This window comes from Vanellus vanellus (genome assembly GCF_965231255.1).
Source record: "Vanellus vanellus genome assembly, chromosome: 2".
NCBI classification, from domain to species: domain Eukaryota; kingdom Metazoa; phylum Chordata; class Aves; order Charadriiformes; family Charadriidae; genus Vanellus; species Vanellus vanellus.
Genome location: NC_138906.1, coordinates 23,110,286 through 23,134,074, shown reverse-complemented (window position 1 = coordinate 23,134,074; position 23,789 = coordinate 23,110,286). Strand labels below are relative to the sequence as shown.

The window sequence follows — 23,789 nt, the reverse complement described above, 5'->3', positions numbered from 1 at the left end:
GTATTCCCAACGAAAAAATACTCAAATACTGCTTTAATTTCTATTATCAGATAGATATGCCACGAGGTATGGGCATGAGAAAAAGTAGGACTTCAGCATTAAGCCAACAAAATATATTTTAGCTTTTCTTGCTTTAGCTTTAGAAAAAGCTTTTTTTCTATAGCAATATAAGCCAGAAACTCCTATGTATTGCAAAAATATTTTAGCTCTGAAAGCAATATATTTCCCCCAAATATATGGTCTTCCATTTCTCATCTCTAGCAACAAAACTGTGAGTGAGTATGTGTTCATACCCACTTTAAACGATACTGCCTTTCACGCAGACATTCCCACTACCAGACCCCTACCACAGTTCTTGCCAAAGCTGGGAAAGATGTGATCTTTGGGGCTGTCACTTCGGCCAGGACGGATTTCTCCTGTGCATTTTAGAGCTTAGAGCTCTATTTGCCTTTCAGAAAAGTTAAGGGTTTTTTTTCTGTACTTTTCCCAAAGGAAGCCCTTCTCCACAATCTGGAAAACTCTGTGTGGTTTTGAATTCTGAAACAAAAGCGAAATGGCAAAATTTGGAGTGTGATCAGAAACTTGGCTATGTTTGTAAGAAAAGAAACTTTACCTTGGTTCCCTCAGGTATGTTGATATACGTTAACAATTAAAAGTAGAAGCTGTTATCTGAATTGCTCAGCATTCACATTGACAAGGATGATCAGGAGAATTTTATTATTTTTCTTGTTTATCTTATAAACAATAATTTTTCTTGTTTATCTGGCTTGCTTTTTACAACCATTGCAGCCTTACTAGGCTGATCTCCAGTCCCATAACACACAGAATGAAACAGGTAAAAGCAAAGAAACCCAACTTGTCCTGTCTGTGATTTGTTAGTCATGTCTCCTCTTCAAATATACACTCTACTGAGCCTGAAAAAGGAGAACAACCCAAAAATTAATTTTCAGACGAAGGACATTAGTGAAAAAAAAATCAAAAGGAAGAAAGATTGACACATTGCAAGCATAGAAGATATTTTAAGTGGATAAAGATTTCCCTGTTGGTGTTTTCCTATGTCTACGTCTAGTTGTAAATCTGTCAATATACTTAATCTTTTAAAAATTCATAAGCATTCTATATTAGGTGCAGATAATTTCTGATTTCTCTTAACTGTCAAATAAGTACTAAGTAATATACAAGCTGTTAAAATTAATACAACAATGTATGTTACAGACATTTGTCTATATAAGAACCTTAGAATTTTTATTAAATAATATCTGTATTTAAAAGCCTTCATTTTCAAAGCTAAAAAATGCCAGATTTAGAACCATATTTATCTTTACTATGTCTTGTATCCATCATTTCCTTATAATGAGAATTTCCAAAGAAAATCCTTAGTTTAGAACTTTTGCACAGAACATGTGAAAAGATTTTCAGTATAATGTCCTTTGCGTGGCATTTGAACTCATCCAAAACACTGATATTTGTTCCTAGGTGACACTGGGCCTGGTTCTTGCCCAGATGGATGGGTACTGTACGTAAATCACTGTTACAAGATCTTCAGGGAGGCCAAAGGATGGGAAGAAGCTTTGACCTCTTGCCAGAAGAAAGGGAGTCATCTGGCCAGCATCCAAAGCCTTGAGGAGCACAGCTTTATAGTGTCTCGGCTTGGGTACAGTGAGTGTTTCCAAGGGGGCTTTTGCCTTTGTCTGCATGTAAGAAGTACCAGCTGGATGAACTGAGATGCAGCAGTTGTATTAACATGAAACACTACAGCTAAAGACATGCAAGGAGCCAGAGGTCCAGCGGTGTTAGGCGATGTTAGCTTAGGTGTGAGGCTGGTGTGGTGCTTTCCGTTTCAAAACTGATGCCTTCTTCTGTGCTACAACTTGCAGAGTTGCTCAACTGTCTTGCCTTGTGCTTTGCTTTGCAGGAGGGCAGGAGGGCATCAGCCATCCCAGTCAGAAGCTTTGTTAACAAAAGCATTATGAAATATAACTTCCACTTTGAAAGAGCACTTTTTATGGAAAAACAACACATTTGTACTGCTTTCTGTGCATTTGGGGAACTTACAGTGTGGCTCCAAGTCATTCTCTGCATCTTGTTGGTCAGCCAGCACCCAGATCAGCAAGTTCACAGGTCTCTGCAGAAGAAATCTGCTAAAGAAAAGTTGAGCTCTCTACACTGCCAGATGGAAACAACTGGCAAAGCTAGCTAAAGTGCAGGCAGCAAGTCCCAGGCAGCAAGCTGGGGAATTGCCTGGGCTGCCTGAAGAACCCTACTCAAGTCAGTGGATCTAATATGTCAGTGTGGTCTCGCCATGGCCTTTTTAATATCCCTGGCAGAAATATGAGGAGTCTGTATACATGTTGCTACTTTTTGCCCCTGTTAACTGTTTTGCTTGTTTTTTTTTTTTTTTTTTTTTTTCCATGCTTAGAGCTAGTGAAAGCCCTAATTAACTACTGAAAAAGTGAAAGATAGTCAAGATAGAAAAATTTCTTTCTTCAGCAAGAGTAATTTATCTGCTTAGTGTCCAACCATACAAGGAGATATTTTTGGTTTCTTATACTTTTTGATTCTGCTATCATACCCCAGTTTAGTGACTACTGAAGAAATTGTGAATATCCTTGCATATCTTTTTTTCTTTCTTTCTCTTTTTCTTTCTTTCTCTTTTTCTTTCTTTCTCTTTTTCTTTCTTTCTCTTTTTCTTTCTTTCTCTTTTTCTTTCTTTCTCTTTTTCTTTCTTTCTCTTTTTCTTTCTTTCTCTTTTTCTTTCTTTCTCTTTTTCTTTCTCTCTCTTTTTCTTTCTCTCTCTTTTTCTTTCTTTCTCTCTCTTTTTCTTTCTTTCTCTCTCTTTTTCTTTCTTTCTCTCTCTTTTTCTTTCTTTCTCTCTCTTTTTCTTTCTTTCTCTCTCTTTTTCTTTCTTTCTCTCTCTTTTTCTTTCTTTCTCTCTCTTTTTCTTTCTTTCTCTCTCTTTTTCTTTCTTTCTCTCTCTTTTTCTTTCTTTCTCTCTCTTTTTCTTTCTTTCTCTCTCTTTTTCTTTCTTTCTCTCTCTTTTTCTTTCTTTCTCTCTCTTTTTCTTTCTTTCTCTCTCTTTTTCTTTCTTTCTCTCTCTTTTTCTTTCTTTCTCTCTCTTTTTCTTTCTTTCTCTCTCTTTTTCTTTCTTTCTCTCTCTTTTTCTTTCTTTCTCTCTCTTTTTCTTTCTTTCTCTCTCTTTTTCTTTCTTTCTCTCTCTTTTTCTTTCTTTCTCTCTCTTTTTCTTTCTTTCTCTCTCTTTTTCTTTCTTTCTCTCTCTTTTTCTTTCTTTCTCTCTCTTTTTCTTTCTTTCTCTCTCTTTTTCTTTCTTTCTCTCTCTTTTTCTTTCTTTCTCTCTCTTTTTCTTTCTTTCTCTCTCTTTTTCTTTCTTTCTCTCTCTTTTTCTTTCTTTCTCTCTCTTTTTCTTTCTTTCTCTCTCTTTTTCTTTCTTTCTCTCTCTTTTTCTTTCTTTCTCTCTCTTTTTCTTTCTTTCTCTCTCTTTTTCTTTCTTTCTCTCTCTTTTTCTTTCTTTCTCTCTCTTTTTCTTTCTTTCTCTCTCTTTTTCTTTCTTTCTCTCTCTTTTTCTTTCTTTCTCTCTCTTTTTCTTTCTTTCTCTCTCTTTTTCTTTCTTTCTCTCTCTTTTTCTTTCTTTCTCTCTCTTTTTCTTTCTTTCTCTCTCTTTTTCTTTCTTTCTCTCTCTTTTTTGTGAATGCTGCCTAAATTTACCTTTTATTTTCCTTGCTTTCCTTTCTTTAAAAATGCCTAAACCTGTAGGATCACACACTGTGTAATGCCTGAAGGAACCCTGGAGGTCCTTTGGTCCAGCCACAGCTTGGAGCAGGGCCAGCCTCAGAGTTAGGTCTGGTTGCTGACAGCCTTCCTCTGCTGAGTTTTGGATGTTGTCGAAACTCTGATTTTACTTATTGCCTAAACAATTGACCTAGGGCTGGGGGGGCTGGGCTTAGGGAGTTTTTCTGCTTTTTTCATTTTGTTGAAGGAAACGTAAAACACTTACACTGCAAGTTACATAAAAACAGTATTTTAAAATCTTACCAGTGCAACAGAACTTAAAAAGTAACTATTCACACAGTTCTATCTTGCCACCATAACGTATTAGCATTAAGATGGTAATTTACTCTTCTCCCGCTGCTATGAGGAAGAGAAGTAAAATGTTTTGATCTAGTGTAGGGATTTCACTACAGCCTGATTTTTCCAAAACATACTGTCTTTATTCTAATATCTATGTGAAAATATTAATTTATAAAATGATGATGCAACAAACTAAATAATTTTATGTTGCATAAATTTATGAAAGGGATTATATGTTCTAGAGCTGGATGGTGCTGTGAAAAGGGTGCAGTGGCATTAGATATAGAATCACAGAATCATAGAATGGTTTAGGTTGGAAGGGACCTTGAAGATCATTGAGTTTCAACCCCCCTGCCATAGGCAGGGACACCTCCCACTAGACCAGGTTGCCCAAGGCAACGTCCAGCCTGGCCTTGAACACCTCCAGGGATGGGGCCTCAACAACCTCTCTGGGCAACCTGTTCCAGTGCCTGACCACCCTTAAAGTGAAAAACTTCTTCCTAATATTTAATCTGAACCTGCCCTCTTCCAGTTTAAAGTCATTCCCCCTCGTTCTATCACTACATGCCCAAGTAAAAAGTCCTTCCCCAGCTCTCCTGTAGGCCCCCTTTAGGTGCTGGAAGGCCACAATAAGATCTCCCCAGAGCCTTCTCTTCTCCAGGCTGAACAGCCCCAACTCTTTCAGCCTCTCCTCATAGAAGTGCTCCAGCCCTCGGATCATCCTCGTGGCTCTCCTCTGGACACACTCCAGCAGGTCCATGTTGTTCTTATGTTGGGGATTCCAGAGCTGGATGCAGTACTCCAGGTGGGGTCTCACGAGAGTGGAGTAGAGGGGCAGAATCACCTCCTTTGACCTGCTGGCCACACTTCTTTTGATGCAGCCCTGGATACGGTTGGCCTTCTGGGCTGCGATCACACACTGCTGGCTCACATTGAGCTTCTCGTCAATCAGCACCCCCAGGTCCTTCTCCTCAGGGCTGCTCTCCAGCCATTCCCCACCGAGCTGGTATTTGTGCTTGGGACTGCCCCAACCCAGATGTAGGACCTTGCACTTGGCCTTGTTGAACTGCATGAGGTTGGCTTGGGCCCACCTCTCCAGCCTGTCCAAGTCCCCCTGGATGGCATCCCTCCCCTCCAGCGTGTCTACCTCGCCAAAGAGCTTGGTATCATCAGCAAACTTGCTGAGGGTGCACTCAACCCCACTGTCCATGTAGCCGACAAAGATGTTGAACAGTACAGGCCCCAGTACCGACCCCTGAGGAACTATCATCTCTTCTAGTTCTGTGTTTCCATGTTTTAGAGCCAACGGACAAGCTATGGATTGGGTTGAACGATCATAAGGTTCAAATGTATTTTGAATGGAGTGATGGTATGCCAGTGACATACACAAAATGGCACCTGGGAGAGCCATCCACTACAAACAACAGGCCAGAAGATTGTGTACTGATCAAGGGCCAGGTAACTTTATTCCATACATATTTTACTTTAATATCGAAACTAACTTCTTAATAAAAGAATGATGTGCCCCACTATTTCGGCAAGTAGCTAAGGCCAGAGAAAGGGATGGGGACAAAGGATTAGACTCAGATATGACTTCTCATTAAAAAAAAGTAAAAAAGAAAAAAAAATGAAAGCATTACTTCATCACTGATGACATTTTCTCTTTAAGTTCATCTGAAAGTCACCAATGAAATTATTTGGGCTATAAAACAGGTCTCTGAATGTAGTTTGAGTACATTCTCCTGCTCCTTTTCCTCTGGTGACAATGGTGGCATGTGGGGATCCCTGCTACCTCCCTTGTGCCTGCTCGTTCGCCCATCACTGTGTGGCACAACTGCCTGTGCAGGGCCCTGCAGGACAGGTCAGGGACTGGGTCCCCACACCCTCACCCCCTCTCATCACTACCAGCCGTAGCTGTACTACCATAGCCCAGTCTACCAGTTCACTGAATGTGGGCAGATTTATTTCTGTTATCAGCTAGGGTGATTGGATAAGGAAAAAATATATATTTCTGTTTCAAAGTGGAAAGTTTTCATTATAAAGAATGAATTCTATTCATTTTCTTTAGAGTATTCATCTTAATCTCAATCTCATTGTTATTTCATTCTTTTCCCTGCCTCACAGTACGGCTATTGGGCAGACTATGTCTGTGAGAAGAAAGCTGGTTACATTTGTAAAAGAAAACCTGTATCACAAATAGCTGGTGAAAAGGAAATTACTGATGCAGGCTGCAAAAAAGTAAGTATGTAAGAATGGAACAACACTTTCCCAGATCAAATAAGTACCTTGTCTGAGAATAATCTAGAATAATTTTAATTATTTAGATTATTTACTTACATAATTATTTTTATTATTTATTAATACATTTCTCTCTCTTGCAGTTACTTGAAATTGTATTAAGCCATTTACAGAAACCGCTTAGGAGGAATCTGTAATTTCACTGCAAAAGGTTTCTAATTCATAATATTAATGATTATTGTGCTTTGTTCATTTTGAAAGAGTAGAGCTCACTTACTACATGATATCAAAATGATTTAAAAGTTATATGGAAATCCTCATATGTTACAGGGCTGGAGAAGATATGGGACCTACTGCTATTTTATTGGACATGTTCTAGCAACATTTTCAGAAGCAAACAGCACTTGCGAAGAAGAAGGTGGTTACTTAGCCACAGTTGAAAGTAGGTATGATAATGATTTTTCCTTGGCTTTTAAATAGGTAAAGGTTGTATGTTCTAATATACGCCTGGAACTACTGCTCAGTTCTAACACAGTGCCAAACAGCAAATTACCTGTTACAAAGTCTCTACTTGAATAACAGCAAAAAAAAGTCTTGCTTTTCTTTGTTGACTTATCCAGAGTCAGAATCGCATCGTAAGGTCCTCTCCCCCAGTCTGAAGCAAGGAAAAGGAGAACAGGATTTGTATCAAATTAGACACATAGTATCTGGATAAATGATTTTGTTTTCGCTTGTGTCATTGCGATCCCTTTTACAGGTATGAACAAGCCTATTTGAGTAGCCTTCTTGGGCTGAGGCCTGAGAAATATTTCTGGCTTGGTCTCTCTGACATGGAGGACCAAGGCACCTTCAGGTGGGCCAATGGTGAAGCCGTCTCCTTCACGCACTGGGATGCAGCGATGCCTGGTAAGTGTTGTGATGGTGGATAGTGGGGGCTCTCTGCAGTCACAGTTCCTAGTTGGGTTTGCACTGGCAATGTCCTCTGAACTTTATGCTTTAAGCTTTCTGTATATTTTACAAGAACTGGCTCATCTTCACAAAGAAAATCAGAATCTAGAAAAATACCTTCTTTCTGATAAACAGGAGTTACAGACAGCTCCTGAGACTATCCCACAGTTATCCCTTGAGTGGTAACGTTAGCCTGGGAGATGAGTTTGAAACAGAACAGCTGTAATAAGGATTTTAAGTTAGAATTACAAAATTACGGTATCAAAAATGTTTATATTTTTGCTTCTCATGCTAAGAAGACTGCATTCACAGGATCATACTGAAACTGTGCAGAAGCATAGAAAACAAGATTTCAAAATCATATGAGGGATAAAAAAATAAAAATTAAAAAAATTAAAATAAAAACGTAAAAAAATTTGCAAAAGAATAATTGGTAAATTAGCTGAATCTGTAATAAGGAATAGAATAAAGGGGGTATATTGGAAAAGATATATAAAATTACTTGTGTAAAGGGAGGTCATACTCACAGACCTCCTGGAGCTCCGCACAGGAGCCAAAAGCATACTAATAAGGGAGCTCTAGTTAGTGTTGTCTACCTCAATTGCCAAAAGCCTTTCAACTAATCTGAACTGACACAGGAAAGCGCTTACATGAATAAAACTTTTGACCAAAAAGGCAGGGAATGGAAGGTGAGTATTTTTTAATGAGGACTATTTTTGGGGGCCTACTTTTTATGGAGGAAGAGTGTTTACCAACAGAGTCCCATAATGATCTGCTTCAAAGCCCATACTGTTCAACGTGTTTACAGATAATCTGGAAAAGCTATATTTTAGGTGATACCTAAAATATAACTCTGCTATACAAGTATTATTGTATGACAAGAAGGGAATGGGCACTGCTCAAAGAATTTAAGTAAGAATTGAACAATTTAAACTGTATAAAATATCCAATGTGGTTTTTGTTTCTCATAAAGGACGTAAACCAGGATGTGTGGCCATGAGAACTGGGGCTGCAGCTGGATTATGGGATGTTCTTGACTGTGAGACAAAGCAAAAATATATCTGTAAGCAGTGGGCAAATGGTGCCACAGCTCCACCTATTCAAACTACTGCTCCGGTCCCCACATGCCCTGAAGGCTGGGTATCAAACTACTATAGTAGTTCCTGTTTTAAAGTAAGTGCTTTAATAGTTAAAAGAAGAAGAAAGGCTTTGAGCTGCTTGGTTAAAAAAAGAAAAAAAAAAAGTCAAGAAAAAGGAAGGAAGGGACATCTTCATTTTGCAATATCTGAGGTTGGAATATAGCAAAAAAACCCCAACCCAAACATGCCCAGGAATTATGCATAAGAGGCGAGAAACCAAGGAAGAAAGACAAGATGAAGGGACTGGAGACAGGGGGAGGGAAAAGGACACAGGAAAGAAAATCAGGAAGCTTTTGCCCCAGGGACAGAATAAATTGGAGCAGAAAATGGATGAATAGGAACATAAATATCAAGTCCCTAGAAAGACATAAGGAGAAGAGAAAACAGTAAAAAGAAGAAACAATGTAACATTTGTGAGATTATTGAGAGAGCAATGTTGAAATGCTGTATTAAAATAGCAGAGGCAACAAAGCTTGGCTGATAGCATGGCTTTTGATCTCAGCTGTGGTCACTAGGTTGTGCAAAGATCCCATATTTATTTGAGTTGTGTGGGAGTTCAAGGAACAAAGAAGAGAAAGCGTGAAGTCCATCCACAGGCGGCACAATGCCTAAAGCTGGATAAATGTGCTTAGATAAGCACATTACCCCCCAAAAAAGGCATAAGATGTCATATGAAAGGTTAATTAAACCAATATTTATGAAGGACATTTGTAAGAACATTTCAGATGCAAAGCTATAGATAACTCATATTTGAAGTGCAATCAGTTGTGCCTGAGCAGGCATACAAAAGGACTTTAAACAAGAAATGAGGATAGTGTGCAAACACTGATCTGGGATCATGCATAATAGCAGTGTGCTAAGTAACTGTGCGATGTTAATATTTCTTATCACTTTATTTGAATTAATGAGTTGAATTAATTAATTTCAATGCTATTTCCTTGGGCTCCTTTATCCCCAAATAATTATTTTTAACTTTGGTCAAACTTGTGCTTCTTCTCTGTTAAACTACCAAAACGTTAGAAATCATATTGCAAATGTAAAGTGAGAGATGTAAACCACCATCAGGTCATTCTTTAGCCTCTATCTCCAGTCTCCTCCTAATCCACCTTGCCTCTCCGCCACAACCGCTCCCCTTTCCCTTCCTCTGGAAGGTGACTTGGGCCCTCCTCCAGGTAAAACAAGCTAAAGGGAATTGTATTTCCTTCTAGCAATTCTTTCCCTTTGTTCGTCACCACTACGCTAACTAGCTAGACAACTCCAGTGCAAAAATTTTATTAACAGAGTAATTACCGCTCTTTCTCGTATGGACTTTTAGTTGGTTTGTATGAAACCTTATTTATGGGTGAGTGAGACTATGTTTCTTTACTTTATTATAACATATATGTTTTAAAGTAATCTCTCCATAGTGTTTTCACAGATCAAATATTAAAAAGAAATCATGGCTTGAAGCTCGAGATTTTTGTAGACAAATAGGAGGTGATCTGGTCACCATTAACAGTAAAGAGGAGACATCATTAGTAATAAGAGCAATGCGGTGAGTATCTGCTGCATGTTTACCTTACAGATTTAAATGATGTTTCATATGAACTATTATGACTGCTTTTAGATGATTTCTGAAACATATGGATTCCTCAAAGGCCAAAAAAACTGTGATAGTTTGAGATTTTATCTACACATGAATGTTTTTAACTGTTTCATGAAAAAAAAGAATTGTTTATATCCAGGAAATTAAAAAAACACAGTATCACTATGACTAGATATAATTTAGAAATACATGAAATTGATGGGTATGGTATTTTCAGTAGGGTAGAAAATGTGACCAATATGTTTACTTTTGACTTACCTTGAAATAGTCAATGCTGAAACCATTTTCTGAGTCTGTGAAGGGCTTTCCTAAGAAAACAGAACACAGAGGAAATACACTATCAATACTACTAAGTCTGATAAAGAAGCAGTTACCACTAAGCCACAGAAATATTAGATATTTCTGTGAAACACATATGCATCTGTACACCCTTCACTAAAGGTAATAGGGTATTTATGACAGCTTCACTGCACTTTACAATGTGTGCTAGAAAGTGTAATGATATGTTTCTGGTTGGGTTTTGTGTTGGTGTCTTCACACTGCTCTGCCTTGTAATTTCTCCTAGTGACACTGGCTGTAGATTTCGAAGAGTTTGGATTGGTATATTTTCCTTGAATCCAGATGAAGGATTTGCCTGGAGTGACGGCTCTCCAGTGAGTATTTTAATTTTTCATCAAATTTGTTTGCTTAAGACATTTTGGGATTTGTACATGAGCTTTTAGGTTTTTTACTCTTATCATCTTCAAAGAGAACACCAATCCTGCAAACATTTACATGGCTATAACCTTTATTATCACAAGTAAAATCGCAGCAACACATTTGAACACATGGAAATCATCTGTATCTATTATGGTCTGTAGCTTTCTGCACAGCACTCCAACTTATTGTCTTTTCCAAGAATATAATGTGAACACATAAGGTCAGAATATAAAAATTGGTCATACCAGACCTTGTATCCTGTCTCTGGCAGTGGCCAGAAGTAGCTAAAGAGCTAATCAAACAGCAAGCATATTTCCCAATATACTCCGGCATCCTCCAGTAAGTGATGGCTCAGGGTCTTTCAGAACCAGAACTCACATCTGTAATCTTTATTTATTTCTATAAATTTATCCAGTCATTTCTTAAGTCCATGTAAACATCCACAAAATGTGAAATGTTCCTGCAGGATTCCGCTGCTTATTAGCTTCCCTTTACTCTTACTCTCTATTTCCTATTTTTTAACTCAAGCAAGGACCTTTCCTCTTATCTTGTCGCATATTAGTTTCCTTACAAAGTCTGGGGAGAGATCTTGTCAAGAACTTTTTGAGAATCCCAAGCAGGTTTTATCAAACAGCCCTCCCTTCCCATATGGATGTTAGCTTTTTCAGAGGTAACTCCACTAGGTTTGTAGGACATGACTTCCCTCCCAAAAGCCAAGTTCCCATCCTGATTAACCTCAGGGAAGGGAAGCTGTGAATGCTAAATTGGTGCACGATATGGTCACTGTCAGCGGACAGCTGTTAGACAGTGTAATTTTGAACCGGGTCACAGTTGATGAAGTGAAAACTACCTTGTCTGCAGATGATTAACATGAGTGGGATGGAGGGGAAGTTCTTAACTAGGTGAGGTTCATTAGAAACAGCCCATTTTCCTGTTTCTACTCTGGCTGTGTCTAGGGCTTGAGGCGCAACCAAGAGGAAAAGCCCTCCATAGCAAGACAGCCTGATTGCCTGACCACTGCCATCATTGCCCCACTGTAAAAGTTCTTACACCTATTGCTTTCCCTGTATTTGCACTTCTTTTTCGTGAGAGACGGATCTTTCAGACAAATCCAGTTTGTTTCTGTTTGCCAATGGAGAGTACAACTGCTGAAAGAGTTGAAGAGTAACAAAGATGATTTCTTTTATAGGTTAGGTACACAGACTGGGATGACAGTCTAAAAAATTCAGGAGGACGCAAGCTCTGTGGAGTATTCAGTCATGGGACTTATAAGGAATGGCAGCTTTCGGTCTGTGAAGTACAGCTTGACTGGGTTTGTCAAATGAAAGAAGGTAGGTTTAGTCTTCTCCTTAAGCAAGAAGCTTTAAATAACTTTAGAAGTAGTTGCTTTCTAATATATGTAGCTGGAGAAAGACACAAAATTTTGAAAACTACTTTTTCCAAATGGAGGTAAAGAGCATGAGATAATATAATATGGGCCAGGATTTTTCAATGATAGACGAGGAGAATAAATAAATGTGTTTATTCAGGCAAATTAGGATGTATAAATAAGCCATGTGTTTGCAAGGGTTTCATAGATTGCAAACTTTTTGAATATTAAGATGTTTTCATTTGTATGTTTATAATGTAGGTAGCAAGGAGTTGTGAATTTCTTACAATACTGTTTTTTACACTAACACAGGTAAAGCTAAGAACCAAATACGACACGTTTGTGCACCAAACATACTTTTGCCTTGAGATTTGACAGGATTTATGGCAAATTATGGGCAGTTAAAAGGGGTTGGAGGAGGTGATGGGAGATGGATGGAAGGAGAAGGTTTTGGTTTGCCTTTCTGCAGCCCTCCAGCCCCACAGGGATGCTGAACCTTCCAGGGCTGGCTGAGCCACCATTGTTTCCCATGGTGTGGGTAGCAGCCCAGGCACATCACTTGCCAGGCATCCCAGGAGGCCACAGAGGGCAGCCACAGGGAGCTACACAGCCCTGGGGATGCCAGCTTTCCTGCCTGGCACCCACCAAAATTTTGGAGAGCATTGAAATGTTTGTATGGTATGTTTTGATTCTACTGGATCAGACTTTTCTTTTTTTCTTCCCAAGGAAAAAATGTTCTAGTAGAAAAAATTCCGCTGCCTGTAGAAATTGTATGAAGCCATTTCATTCAAGAGAAGACTTCAGGCTCACAGTTGTGTTGGTACATTTGGCAGTTGACACCAAGGATGTTCATAGCTATAATAATATGGTTAAGGACAACAGATGAAACAGGCCTGGAGCGGTGCTCCAAGTTCTCCTTTAATATTATGCGGGATTCATCTGCTTTTGGAAAAGCAATGGTTCAAAGCAGTGGCGTGTCTTTTTTTATCAGAATCAGAAATATCTTATAGTCAGTATATAGAGTTATATTTCCCTTTGCATATGAATGTTTGGGACTGAGAGAATGTTTTTTGGGGGGATAAAGTGAATCTAGTGGAAATCTTCTCTAGCTTGATAAGAAGACCCCTCTGGAGGATTATGGTATGTCTACTGATGGATCAGTAAAGAGTCTGTAAAACCAAAGTTTAAAGTGTTTCAGACAAATCTACCATGGCTTACAGACTGGAAGACTAATTTTCCCTTACATTGGTTTGCACAGGAATGTGATCCAGCCAAAGCTATGACTTTGCTGGCATGAAGCACAGCTTCAAAATTATAGGCGGATGACCATGCATATTGAATAAGGTGGAGCTGAAATGTGTGGTTATGCCCGCTTCCTAATCAATGGCAAAAAAACTGCAGAATCCTGCTCTGTCCCTCACTTTGCTCCTTGCAGTCAGTCACAAGCTACATCGTAAAATATACTACGGAGATGTGTTATGTCTTCTATTCTCTTGTTTTGCAGGAGTGCCATTAAAATCTGAACCAATCGACACGTACGGTAGGTTTTTGTGTAAATTTATTCATCCTGTTCATTATTTTTTATCAAAACTGTTATTCTAAAATGAGCTTTTGTATTCTACAGATACAGAATTTAAGGCTACCTTCTTTATCTTCCAGCATATAAAACCACTGCGGATGGATGGGTCATATATGAAGATAAGCTATATTACATCAGCGAGGAACAAGTCTCCATGGAGAAAGCCCAAGAGTTTTGCAGGATGAATTCTGCAGACTTGGTTGTTGTTAATAGTAATAGTGAGAGGATGTTCCTACAGAGAGCGCTGAAAGAAAATGTAAGAATCAATAGAAACAGACAATCTAAAGTAGAAATGCTTTTGACAATCTGCTCACAAAACATGAATTGCCTCAGCAGTAGAGCCATCAGCATTTGCATTAACAAAATGTGCCTGAGAGGAGATCTGTGAAATTCCCCCCCAAAGTGCCTTTTGGTCCCATGGGGTTTGGTCTCTCCTGCTCTGCGCCAGCTGTGCTAAGGCGGTGAGGCAGGCTGGTGGGAAGGTGCCAGCTGTGCTGGCTTGGGAAGTAGCTGGTGTGAGGGGGAGACTTGAGGTCTGTGTGAGGTGGTGCTGCAGTCCCAGAGGGAGAATGAAAGACACGTAGCAGTTTCTGACTCAAGTTCTGCTTCTTGATGAAGGAATAGAGTGTACCATCAGCAAGTTTGCTGATGACAGAAAACTGGGGAGGAGTGGCTGTCACACCAGAAGGCTGTGCTGCCATAGAGAGAGACCTGGACAGGCTGGAGAGTTGGGCAGAGAGAAACCTTATGAAATTCAACAAAGGCAAGTGTAGGGAACTGAACCTGGGGAGGAATATCCCCATGCATCAGTACAGGTTGGGGGCTGACCTGCTGGAAAGCAGACCTGTGGAGAGGGACCTGGGAGTCCTGGTGGACAACAGGATGAGCGTGAGCCAGCAATGTGCCCTTGTAGCCAAGAAGGCCAATGGCATCCTGGGGTGCACCAAGAAGAGTGTGGCCAGCAGGTTGAGGGAGGTGAGGCCATATCTGGAGTATTGTGTCCAGTTCTGGGCTCCCCAGTTCAAGAAGGACAGGCAACTGCTGGAGAAGGTCCAGCAAAGGGCTACAAAGATGATTAGGGATTGGAGCATCTTTCTTATGAGGAAAGGCTGAGGGACTTGGGTCTTTTTAGTCTGGAGAAGAGAAGATTGAGGGAGGATCTTATCAATGCTTATAAATACCTAAAGGGAAGGTGCCCGGGGGATGGGAACAGTCTTTTCAGTGGTGCTCAGTGACAGGACAAGAGGTAACAGACACAAACTTGGGCATAGGAAGTTCCATCTAAACATGAGGAGGAACTTCTTTACTTTGAGGGTGGCAGAGCACTGGAACAAGCTGCCTAGAGAGGCTGTGGAGTCTCCCACTCTGGAGACATTCAAAACCTGCCTGGACGCCATCCTGTGCAACTTGCTGTAGGTGACCCTGCTCTGGCGGGGAGGTTGGACTAGATGATCTCCAGAGGTCTCTTCCAACCCCTGTCATTCTGTGATTCTCTCCTACCCCATCCTAAGGGCACTCAGTGCTGCAGGATGCAGCTCTGATACTCCAGATGGAAACCTGGCTTCTGCGCCTGAGTGTATAAACGTATCGCTGTGATTAACTGTAAGCAGGCGCTTTGCTGCTCTTGACTTCAGTGACTGTTGTGTGGACCTAATCAACAGCACATCCATTTCTGCTTGTTTTACTTCAAAGATTTTTTTTTTTTAAATTAAAATAGTATCTTTCTGGTTTAGGAGAAATCCTGGAGTCAGTCAAGAGGATACTTCATTGGTCTAAAAGTGAGTCTTGATAAAAAGTTTAGGTAAGTTAAGATGATCACTGCAACTCTTAACATGTAGAAACAAACACAATATTTCATGTAGCTGGAGGTACTAAATGTGTTGCTTTCAAGGACTGAAGGCTAATGTACATAACAAGTACAAAGCACAATGGAATAGTCCTAAAATATTCTAAAGTCCAAAAGTTTTCCCCAAAAAAGAAATGGGAAAATAATATTTTTTTCTTGAGTAAACACTTACCCAAAGAAAGGCTTGGCAACCGTACCCTTCAACACACTTTCTCAAGTTTCTTTCAAAGATTTTCCCCATGAATTGGAGTGATACTTTACTATGCTGAATTTTATACCTGTAAACACACAGACTCAAAATATGCTCCATACTATAGAGCCTAGCTTGCTTATGCTTTTTCTCTATAGCTTCAGAGAGGGCCTCCAGAATTAGGAAGGTGTGGAAAATGAGCACAAAAGATGCTTCTGACAGAGATCTTTATGGTAGCCTCTGCAAACTCCCATTCCAGGAGAAAAGTCAGCAGAAGTTTACAGTACAGTAAAATTAACGAGTATTGCAAAAATAGCCAACATACAAAAAACTAAAGTAAAAAATACTGAAGAGCATGATGTTGACACTGCCTATCTTCCCATTTTCTAGTTAGGACACATCTGGGAGGTGAAAGAACACGCTTCTAATCATGACCTGAATCAGGTTTAGAGGAGATTTTAAATTAACCTTTCTATTTTAATGCTGCTGTTGAGTGTCTGTAAATCACTAACCTTGGAAAAGGCAGAAGAGGAGTGGGGAAACAAGCTGGCAGTGACTGAGTCAGTGCATGATTCTAACCTCCTGATTTAGGATGCAAATTAGGGCGACAGGGCATTGCTCGGGTCCAGTGAGCATCTCCTTTATTTTGATCAAGAGTAACATCATCAGCAAGAGATAGATGAGGGAGCCGAACTTGTTTCCCACTTCAGGCTGAGTGACCTAAACTCTGAAATATGGATTAAGATGCAGTGCCAACCTCTTCTTCCTTCAATAGCAATGTATTAAAATAAAAAGCATGTAAGCATAAAGAAAAAAAAGTCAATTTTGATATTTCAGAAAGGGTGCTTTTAAAGCTGGCAGAATGTCCGTTAGTTTCCAGACACAAGACTTAATACAAATAACCTGTGGAGATATTTCTCTTCAGAGGAACATCCACAGAAAAGTATTTTTGTCCACATTTGCATCTATGAAAACATCAGGAATGCTGAGATCCACGAGCATAATATTAATTAGATGATACAATAATATCAGTGTAGATAAAAACCCCAACTTTTAATATTCTTCTCTGTATTACATGTTATGGCTAACTGATAATAGTTTCTGATATTAAATGATGTCTGATCAGTCCTGCCCATCAATGGAAAATACATTTGGTGTTTTCTTTTTCTATTTTGCAGCCAGTAATATTTTACCTAAATTTCTTCAAATTAGAATAATCACGTAAGGAGAGGAAAATCTGTGGCAGTCCTTCCAGTTATAGCCAGTTCCCATTAATGCTCATGGACCTTCTTAATTGTGAGATGTTAATTAGGATTCTTATCTCACAATTGAAGTGTATTAATTAATAACTATATATATATCTTTTCTTTAAGCTGGGTAGATGGGACTCCAGTAACCTACGTGGCCTGGGCTCCTAATGAACCCAACTTTGCAAATAATGACGAAAATTGTGTGGTAATGTTGTCAGAGCAAGGTAAGTAACCAGGCTAAACTATTAAATTTTACCTGTCTCTGCTTGGATTATAACTGATGCTGTCAGACTTCTGCTGTCATTTGCCATAGAATCTTTTATGTTTTTTTTTTCTGCAATTCCTTTCCAGTGACAAGCCAACAAGATGCAGTAACTGGTGTAACCACCAGTCATGGAAGAGTCTATGTCCTTAGAACGGGGAAATTTCAGTACCATGTGTAATTTAATGCAGGTGTCTCTGTCTGGATTTATAAGATTGATATTGCACCTTTTGACAGGGCTTTTCACTACTTCTCTAAGCAAGAAGTTGAGTGGGGTCTGTCTTCGCTCCTATGAACTTAAGAAAATATTTATGACACCTACAGGAAATAGAGGAGTTGCAGGTACAAGCCAACAAGGAAAGAGAGTACTTTTAATCTTGCAAATCCTAGAGCTAATTTTTTCTCTTGGTTGCATTTCTCTAATTTAGCTGAGGCTAACAGGAATTCAGTATGTATAAGGAAATCGATCAATCAATCAATTTATGTTTTATAAAAAAATCATTCAGTAATCCCACCTGAAATTCTGCCTTTATATGAAGACACCAAGAACAAGATTCACTTTTCTAAACATAGGCATCTGGTCTGATTGAGATGCATCCCTCCTTCTTTAGCTGTTGATTCAGAAAGGGGCGGGCATCCCACTGGTCCCTGCCGTATCTACTAGCTCTGCGTAGCTGGCTTAGCGTTCCTGAACTTGTCTCAGATGATGCTGGACGTTCAGCTGGAACTGAATTGAACCATAAGGGAAGTACTAAGCTTGAGTGGACAACAAAATGTAGCTAATATGATCTCGACCTCTGAAGTCTCATGATGGTCAAATGGAGATCTCCACTGCACAGCCAGCGCTGCCTGAAGAGCAAGTCAGTTTACTATAGCTTAGTATTCAGTTGCCTACCTGTAGGTGGCTGTAGCCACCTGCAATGTCCTTGAGTTAGCGCACCTGACTGTAAGTTTCTCACAGAAACAGTGCCACAACTTTCAGCTCTCTGCAGGTACCTTGCACAGCCTCTCAAATGGCACTAAGAACCTCTGTTGAGACAGATGAATCGTGCCATAGCTCTCTATCGACTGTAAGAGTAGCCTAGAAACTAGCGTATATCTTGACATCTGAAATGAGGTATTTTAATCTGCAAACTGAACCCCTGGGTAACATTATGTTAACTTGATATGTTGGCCCCCAGGAGATGGCACATATTTCATAAGGCGTGTTTGAACAACATATTGTGCTTTTAGATTGATCTGGTATTTCTTATCTTATCCATTTCTGATCCATTTGCTTTTCAAATTTGCTTGCCGGTATATTTTCCCTGCTGCCTGCAATGTGATGATGCCATAGCTTGAACAAATTATAAACAGGTACACAGGCTGTGGAGAGCCCTGGGTGAAGGGTCAGGCAGTTCAAATTAAGCACAAGGGGCTACAGCTGCACTACTATTAAAGCTTCAACTGGCTCATTCAAAGCCGCCATGGTTACTTTGCCCGCTGATCAAGCTGCAGCCTGAAATATATAATAAACAATATTGTGTTCTGCTAAAGAATAAAAAAAAGTTCATTTTTCCCTCATCCTCTTTCTCTTGTAACGCTCGTACTCAGAATCCTTGGGGGATGGCAGGGCAAGTGAGAGAGGGGTGTGTGCAGAGAAGGTAGAATGAAGTTAATTGATGACCAGAGCATTTCTTGAGTCACTTGCCCTTTCCCCCCAGTCCTTTATTCTTTTTTTTTTTTCAATTGCTAGACAGTAGCCCAATACCTAACAGTGCTGAGCAGCTAAAGTCCATAAACATCTTTTTGTAAAAAATAGCTGAGTGTGTAGCTCTCTCACACACTTTAATGGTGTGAAAAGTAGAGATTATCCTCTTTCTAACTCAAAATAAGTGATAAATTAGTGTTACAAATACTATAACATCTTGACCTGCTTATTCAATCTAACCGTTTTTAGGCTTGTGGAATGATGTAAACTGTGGTTCGCCCAATAAATTTGTATGTGAAAAACATAACAGTTCTATTAATTCAACATTTGCTTCTTCGTTGCCTCCTGGAGGATGTCCAGAAAGTTGGCTTTTCTTTAACAACAAGGTATGTCAACAAGTATGTTCAGTAAATTGTGTACAGCAGTGGAAATGAATAAAAGAACTACAAAAAATATGGGGATTTTAAGATTATGAAATAAATCTGGAGAGTAATTATCTAGTCAGAACATGCTGGCTGGATGGCTGGGCTTCTTTGGAGGTAACTATAGACATTTAACTTTGCAGAGAAATACAGTAAAAGTAAACGTATGCTGAATAAATTTCAGAGAAATAGTTTCTGCAGGCTTAAAATACACCGTTACTGTGTCTTCTCCTGTTTTATGTGTTTCTGTTAGGGAAAAAAAAGCCCTTCAGGTAGAATGATTTAGTGAGAATACATTTGAACAATCCCTTTGGCTTGTACAGGGCTCCCAGAGCTTTGAGTGCAGAAAGAGGTCGCCAAACTACAATTGTTTTCATTATTGTTTTATTTTCAGACATGGTCTGGAAGTCTTCATTGCTGTAACAGAATTTGTAACAATTTGAGTTGAAGCTCCATTTGGCAAAGTTTGTTTTGTCTACTTTATATACACTCACTGCTCTACTATTGCATCCTCAGAATGTTAGGTCAACATGTCAAAGGCTATTTCATACACTTTGGCTGCATGAACAGTCATAACCAGAGTCATTGAAAGCGGGACAAGGCACAGCAGAGATCATTCCCTGCACCTGTGTCATCCAAAGCCACATTTTCTTGGTTTTAAGTTATCCCGTGGTTACTGCAGGAGGCAGGCAGATGAAAATATGAAAAGGGATTATGTACTTGGGATCATTACAACCAGTTCAGGTAATACTAGAGTCCTGGATTACACCACGGGCAATGAGAGGGTCTATGTATCTACCTGGGTAGATATACATACTTTCTACTCTTGAGCTCTGCCCCTTATTCTAGCCCTGATTTAATTTTCTGCAGAAACGTACATTCTATAGTTCATTGATATTAGTCACATACAACAGTTCCCATCTTTGCCAGTTTGAATGAAGTGTTGCTTTTTTCCCAGTGTTTCAAAATATTTGCTTCAAATATAACAAGAAAGCTCATGTGGCATGCGGCACGAAATGCTTGTATTGATTTGGGAGGAAACCTGGCTACCATACCAAACGAACAAGTGCAAGGTACATATATGGGCTCTGTTGAAAGAAAACCACATTAATCTCCCACTAAAGAAACTGCTATGCTCTCCAGAATAAATTACAGGATTACCTGTTGAAAATCGCTTATTAGCCATGTCAGTTTGTGCTTGGATTTAACTCCAGAGTGTGAAATAATAGCTAAATTATTGCATATAAGAAATAAAGTGTGTGTTTCTCGTTCTTTCAGTGCTCAGTTTTCATGAAAATTCCAGTCTGTCTTGAGTGTGGTTGGACAGATCTCTCAAACTAACAGGCATCTGTATCTTCTCTCCCTCGCAATAGGATTTGCTGGAATACTATCTCTGCATACACAGTGGGGAAGGGGACTTTTTCTAATTTCCTCCAGGGCTTTCTTTTTGGCGATTTTTTTCAACCTTAATGCTTGTGTAACATATGTTCCTACAGATGCTTATCTAAACATTTAGTTAAAGGCAGATGGACTCTGTTGCGGGAAATGTTATCCTTTTAATATGGCCCCAGTTCTGGGCTTTTGGACATTTTTCCTGTTTTGGGTAAGTCATGATAAGCTTTCCTTAATGAGAAATCTTTGCTTCCCTCCTCCAGCTTTCCTCTTCTATCATTTAAAGGATGCCATGACTAATGTTTGGATTGGGATGAATGATATCAACACAGAGTCCACATTTCTTTGGACAGATGGAAGCACTGTTTCCTACACCAACTGGGCTAATGGTGCACCAGAACAGAAACAAAGATACTTTGACTTTTATGACTATGAAGAGTTGACAGACATCACTGTGGAGGTACCGGAAATCTAAGTAATATTTTAGGCAGCTAGATGATTTTCCCAAAAGTGAAGTTACAGCAGCAATAACGAGATGCTGAAACAAGTCCATTTGTAAGCAGAAAGAGGTTTAGCAAATCACTGGATAACCATTCCAAGTACACCAAAAATATTTGGCAGAGGTTCTAAAGAAGAGGGACTTTGTGCTTTCCATCTGACCTATTGCAAAATACCAATCTGTACAACAAGCCTGAGGGGCACATATTACTTCAGTTCCCCCACAACCTACATTACCACGAACATTAAAATTGCAATATGAAACACAGAAAAGTTATGATAAGCCAAGATTAAGGTTGTTGGAGCAAAATTAATTTGTCTGTGTTATCTGTCCCATTCCTGGCTAATGTGCTCCCCCATTGTTTCACTAGTTTCTCATGGTACAAAAGGATATCTGCAATAAAAAGCCTATTGCTCTGCTGAAATTCAATCTCCTTTCCAAAGGAGGGAAACACGTAGAAGAAATGGGAGACAGCTAGTCACTGGAGATTTTAACATCTACCACCACTCTACCCGTTTATGACTAAAACTTGTTTAAATCAGCATAAGAGAGAAACTTGACTGAAATGTTGAAAGACAGTCACGGCCAATCTTGAAATCAGAGGGTCATGAAGGAATTCTTGAAGCAATTAGAAATAAGGAAGTAAAGGGAAAATTTGGTTGTTACTAAAGACATCTGATAGTGATAACTTGATAATGACTACAAACAACTGGTAAAGAGTGCTTGCTTTCTCCAGGATAGTTTGCTTCCATTAAGATAAATCCAGACTAGTGCTTTTAATAATAGTTCTTATATTGTTTTTCTCATTCATGGAAATGTTTTGAAGCAGTTCTATATAACTGTAAATTGGAACTGAGAAGACATATTGTAGGTACCCTAGGCATTTCTGTATTCATTAAAGGATTCTTAATAAAACTGGTAAGATTATTTTTTTATAGACCTTTCTTTCAGACCTTGACTGGCACCAGTGGAAGCCTGGTTCAGATTTAAGGGGTCACTAACACATACCAGGTCAAGCCATTTGGCAGAAACCTAGGAAATTTGAACTAATTACACAGTTGTTCAACGAGCTCCTCTCCTCTCCCTTTCCTCTCCCTTTTTTCTTCCTTTTCTCTGCCATCAGGCTTGCATTAGGTGTACAGGATCTTCAGCTCACCACCTCCTGATTGCCTTTTGTAATCGCTGTGTATCTTCCATTCTCCTGCAGACGGATTGCGTCCTCATCGTGAAATCAGATGGGAAATGGAGAGATGATAGCTGTGACAATGAGAGAGGTTATATATGCCAGATGAATTCATGTGAGTTCTGTTTAATCCAGTCTCCTAAATAGAATAAGTATCTTGGTTAGACAAGCTGAATATATAAACCGATGCCCCCAACACAGGGAGACATGGACCAGTTGGAAGGCCATGATGGTCTGAGGGCTGGAGCACCTCTCCTGTGGGGACAGGCTGAGAGAGTTGGGGTTGTTCAGCCTGGAGAAGAGAAGGCTCTTTTAAGTGCAGTGTAAAACCATGTTCTTACAGTGATCTCCCCATACTCCTGGCTGTCTCTGAGCAGACCATCTAATCTTCTCTTAACATTTCTACTGAATGCCATATGATGTCTATAAGGAAGTACGGCCTCTTGGCTGTGTCTTTATTGTTGAAGAACATTGATTTTTTTTTTTTTTACACCAAAATGAGTAATGAATGTTGACTCTCCTTCTGTAGAGCTGTAGTTACGCAAATTCCTGCTGCCCTGGCAGCAAAAGCAAAACACAGATAACAAAACAGGTTTTGCCTCACCTTTGTTACAGCATTGGTAAAAACTATTCTCCCCACTCCCCGCTTCAGTCAGCTCCTGCAGCCTGTTGACTCTCAGCATAGATAACTTGCTTATTAGAATCCTCTCTCCCCGCACAGCAAAGGTATAGTTTTAGAGAGGCGTTTTTAGTTTGTTTAATTCCAACTACAGTTGTTGATACATTTACAGTCCCAAGGGTGGAAGATTTTTCATGACCTTAAAAAAAGATTTTGACTTATGGTTAATACTGGACCTTTTGACCTATTTTTTTGATGGCTTCCACGCTACAGATAAGTGGTATGTTGTAAATTCCTACACTCATTTTTTCCTCCATAGTTACCAAGCAGTCTGAAGTACCAACAACAAATCCATCCTCTGGCTTTGCCCGTTATGGGGACAGCAGCTATTCAATCATCTCATCTGAAATGCAATGGGAAGAGGCCAGAAAAAATTGTCAAGACAAATCTGCAGAACTTGCCAGCATTTCAGATGCCTATATCCACTCATTCTTGTGGATCCAGATGTTAAAATACGGAAAACCTGTATGGATCGGTCTTAACAGCAATATGGTAAGTGCTGGACAGATGGGAGGTGCAAGGTGCTTGGTGAGCTCTCCTCCTCTTTACAGACCTGCTGGATGCCCAGTCTACAACTGTGCTGGAACAACTGTACTCTGAACGGCTTTACTTTATACTTACACTTTATGTGTACACGCATAGATTTCTAGGGGTCATTAGAGTTACTCAAAGACTTTCATGCACCAAATGGAAAGAAGAGTCACAGAAAAGGTTAAGCAGGAAGCAATAGATG

At 39.5% G+C, this 23,789-nt stretch overlaps 1 protein-coding gene across 1 annotated transcript in view; it reads left to right on the top strand.

Annotated features, from left to right (window-relative positions):
* Positions 1–23,789, top strand: part of LOC309669023 (macrophage mannose receptor 1-like) — a gene marked incomplete at its 5' end in the record, with an annotated part of 37,770 nt that overhangs the window by 6,608 nt on the left and 7,373 nt on the right. Inside the window, 19 exons of the mRNA XM_082479591.1 lie at positions 493–627; positions 1,477–1,659; positions 5,387–5,544; positions 6,211–6,324; positions 6,655–6,770; positions 7,082–7,230; positions 8,246–8,445; positions 9,818–9,945; positions 10,562–10,649; positions 11,885–12,026; positions 13,569–13,604; positions 13,724–13,899; positions 15,377–15,444; positions 17,053–17,153; positions 19,131–19,267; positions 20,262–20,376; positions 20,959–21,155; positions 22,402–22,492; positions 23,316–23,548. Coding sequence (XP_082335717.1) covers positions 493–627; positions 1,477–1,659; positions 5,387–5,544; positions 6,211–6,324; positions 6,655–6,770; positions 7,082–7,230; positions 8,246–8,445; positions 9,818–9,945; positions 10,562–10,649; positions 11,885–12,026; positions 13,569–13,604; positions 13,724–13,899; positions 15,377–15,444; positions 17,053–17,153; positions 19,131–19,267; positions 20,262–20,376; positions 20,959–21,155; positions 22,402–22,492; positions 23,316–23,548 — 2,567 coding nt within the window. The remainder of the gene's footprint in view (positions 1–492; positions 628–1,476; positions 1,660–5,386; positions 5,545–6,210; positions 6,325–6,654; positions 6,771–7,081; positions 7,231–8,245; positions 8,446–9,817; positions 9,946–10,561; positions 10,650–11,884; positions 12,027–13,568; positions 13,605–13,723; positions 13,900–15,376; positions 15,445–17,052; positions 17,154–19,130; positions 19,268–20,261; positions 20,377–20,958; positions 21,156–22,401; positions 22,493–23,315; positions 23,549–23,789) is intronic.